This window comes from Anneissia japonica, unplaced genomic scaffold (assembly GCF_011630105.1).
Source record: "Anneissia japonica isolate Jap-2015-1 unplaced genomic scaffold, ASM1163010v1 scaffold699_len907043_cov185, whole genome shotgun sequence".
NCBI lineage: Eukaryota > Metazoa > Echinodermata > Crinoidea > Comatulida > Comatulidae > Anneissia > Anneissia japonica.
This window is the reverse complement of record NW_022722982.1, coordinates 802759-806508: the sequence shown is the minus strand read 5'-3', so window position 1 is coordinate 806508 and position 3750 is coordinate 802759. Positions and strand designations below refer to the sequence as shown.

At 38.7% G+C, this 3750-nt stretch overlaps 1 protein-coding gene across 1 annotated transcript in view; it reads left to right on the top strand.

The window, feature by feature from the left end:
- The first annotated feature begins 1183 nt into the window (after positions 1 to 1183).
- The window catches only part of LOC117112049, a 6760-nt gene continuing 4193 nt past the window's right edge, over positions 1184 to 3750 (top strand). The window contains exons 1-2 of the mRNA XM_033255101.1: positions 1184 to 1314; positions 1928 to 2128. Coding sequence (XP_033110992.1) covers positions 1198 to 1314; positions 1928 to 2128 — 318 coding nt within the window. The 5' untranslated portion in view covers positions 1184 to 1197. The remainder of the gene's footprint in view (positions 1315 to 1927; positions 2129 to 3750) is intronic.

Below are 3750 nucleotides of genomic sequence, written 5' to 3'. Positions count from 1 at the left end.
CGCTTCGTCTTGCGGAACCACGAAATAAGAGCACGTGCCCGATCCGATTCTGATCTTTCTACTATCAGGCGATGCCTCCGTGGTCGATGGATCGGATTTCGCGACAACCACCAATCTCGGGTCCAGGGCGTTGCAAGGAGCCAGACCGGTGGGTTGTACCGGTTGACCGTTCACCTCGAGCTCCGAAATGCATCCGCGGGTGCTGCCGAGACCTTCGTATAATCCCACGGAGTAGCTGTCGCCCAGATTGAGGTCGGTGTACCGACCTGCCAGCTTCTTCCATTCTTCTTGACCGCGACCGACCGAAAAGTGCATGAAGCCTTCGCTGAATCCTATCCGAACTCGGTCCCATTCGTTCATTCGCAGCGGAATTTCGCTGTCGTAGAAATCCGCTCCGGAACCCGTGTTCACGTAGATGCCCGCGCGGCCGTCAAAGAGCAACATCGAGAGGGAGTCGGTGTGTCCCTTCCCTGTGGACACGTGCCCGTCCGAGTTTTCGGGCTTGATCAAAAAGAGAGACTGTATATGCGATCGTACGATGGCATCGCGTGCATCCCGGTGTCGTTTGTCAGACGATAGGAGATCCGCGGTGGGGTCTCCGGCGCCACTTGGCAGAAAGAATGTCCTGTCGGTGCGATCGGTCGACCGGCGTTGACCACCAAAGGAGTAACGCATCCTTCGAGGCCCCGAGTCGTTCCGTTCGATTTGGAGTTTGGTTCAGATGCGTGAACGTGCCTTCCAGCATTTTCTTCTCGCTCGTTTCTTCTCCTATCGCAACCTGCATCGAGCTTTCTTCGAACAGCAATCGAACCTCGTTCCACCGACCGGTGAGCAGACGATTTGCGCTGTTGAGAAACATCAGTCCGGAACCCGCGTCCACGGCGACTCTCGCGTATCCATCGGTAAAGAAAATCGAGACGCAGTCGGTGGTGGTCCTGCTTGTGGCCGTGAACATGTGCCTTTGAACGCTTCGCGTCTGTTCGTCCGGTTTGAGCGAAAACGACATGCTCTCTACTCGACCTTCCCCGGACGCGTATTTTTTTTCTGCAGTACACATAAGCAAATATATGTTTCTTTTAGCCAATCAGAATGTAGGAAGCCTAAAATGACGTCAGATAACTATTGAATAATTAATCAGACTTCAGACACAACTTCTAATCGCTCTCTGCTGATTACGATTCGCGAGTCGAGAAAAAAATGGATTCTTGCGTGAGAGAAGATGAACACGATGGTCAGTCAACAGAATTGACAAGATGCACTGTCTGCAACGAAGATGCAGAGCCATTGACATGCGAAGCGTACCTCAAGTTTATGGTAAGTAACCTACACAAACGAGTAGCAAAAACTTCATAGTATATATCGTCATCATAACCATCATCATCATCATCACATTTATTTAATACCCAGAGGCATTTTCCAAAACTACTACTACTACTACAAGCCTATGATGCTAGGCCCTAGACCTATGCCTTTTGTAGCCTAGGAAAGCAATGAGTGGTCAGAGTCCGCCTAGAACTATCTTCGGATCTATAGGCCTAGAATAGTCCCTAGTTCTATTATTCTTGGCCTAATTTAATACTAATAGGCAGGTTGTTGCTGTGTTCTGTGTTTAAATTATTGCAGTACAGTATTTGTCTATACGCCTATGTATGTTCGTCTAGGCGTTGGTCATTGCTTATGTTATAATTATATTACTGTATAAGTATGTATACAACCAAACTATACACTTAATATAATCAGTGATAATAATCTCTACTGAACATTATTTTCTATTTAAATGATTTTCATTAGGCCAATTAAAAGTGCATAATAATGTCAGATTTTGAGTGAGTGAATTATTTAATTTATTTTTTTTTTATAAAATGTAATCATTGTTTTACTAAGAAAATATAACTTTTCTATCATTATATGGCTTATTTTTTTCTAGGCATTTCTTCCTCCAAATTATAAATACTGCTTGTGTAATTACACTGTACAAAACGGCAACATCTCTTGTATATCACTAAGACTGCCTATATCAACTGAAGAAGGGGCACGAACTTGGTTCAGTCAGTTCCAAGAGAAGTCATTGACAACCATGAGAGTTGATCGCACACATCCACTATCTGGTCGTAAAAATGTCTTTAAGGTATTATAATTACTTGCATGATTTAAGGTATTTTTAAATAGTCGTTACCTTCACACATCTGACCACACTTTGTAATTGCTGGTGTAAAACTTGTATAGCCCACACCTAAGGTGGGGTATAGTTTCACTACCAGTATCAAATAAAAAAAATTTAAAACATAATAAAATTAAGATAATATGCAGAAAGTTAATTTAATAAAGTTAATTAAAGGTAATTTAACAAAAATAATTTTATATTAAATTAGGTGTATGGATTCAGGGATGAGTTGATTAAAATAGTGTAGGCCTATAATTAATTGTCTTAATGTAAATTTTTTTTTTTTTTTGGACTACCATACATTTTATGGAATGCTTTACAACACTATAATATTATTTTCAATAATAATATTGATGTTTTTGTCTAGAAAATTTACATAAATTTACTTCAGTAATGTATCAATTCTTTGTCCCTTTAAATTAGATATCATATTGCTGGTGTAAAACTTGTATAGCCCAGACCTAAGGTGGGGTGTAGTTTCACTACCAGTATAAAATTTAAAAAAAATATCAAAATAATAATAAAATTAAGATAATATGCAGAAAGGTAATTTAATGAAGTTAATTAAAGGTAATTTAACAAAAATAATTTTATATTAAATTAGGTGTATGGATTCAGGGATGAGTTAATTAAAATAGTGTAGGCCTATTGTTCAGGAGGAATTATAATTAAGAGAAATTTATAAACAAAAATTAAGTAAAACCATTAAAGGAGGAAATGGGAAGATTCCATAGGGAATACGTGGTTAAGATTAAAGTGAAACTTAGAATAGTGGCACCAGTTAGACTGGAAGAATGTACATTTCTAAACAATAAATTAATGTGTGGTTACTGTAGGTAATGACTAGGAGTTAAAGAAAGGTAGTTGAACCCAAAAAATAGTCAATTAATTATCAAATACTGAGAATTTTAAATACCACTGATGAGAAAAGTGTCACTGTGATAGGTTAGTATTAGAAAATGGGAGGTAACAGATGTGTAACAAAATGTGAACCAGTGACCAAATGAATCAGAACTAACGAGAATTAACTCGAGAACTAACTCGAAATTAACCAAGAATTAGAAACCAAGCGGAATTAATGTGAATTAACAAGTGAAGTTAGAATTGAGAATTTGAGGAGTCAACACAAAGTTGAATATTAAGTGAATAGCGATACCAGCGAATTTAGTGAATAATTACATGAAGTATCAACAAATTGTGAATTGTAACCTGTGAAATTGAGTGAAAATAAATTGTGAATTTTGAGCCTTAAAAGCTGAGTTCCTTTACTTTGTCTCGCGAACAGATGGTAGCAGAGCGAGGTTTATTTTTAAAACATGGCAACAAATAATATGGATGAAGAAAGGACTAAAGCAAAAATAAAGCGAAGAAATGCAAAGAGTGTAACTACACGGCGCTTGAAAGCCCTACAAGCTTCCATAGTTCCGGATGGAGATGTGGAGCTTTTGAAGAAAAAACTTGCTTTGTACAGAGAAGCGTATGCGACTATTGAATCCGCACATATGGAGTTACTTGAAATAACACCAGATGAGGAAAATTTTAATGAAGCAGAGGGATGGATGGAAGCGTGTCACTGTCTCTTATAC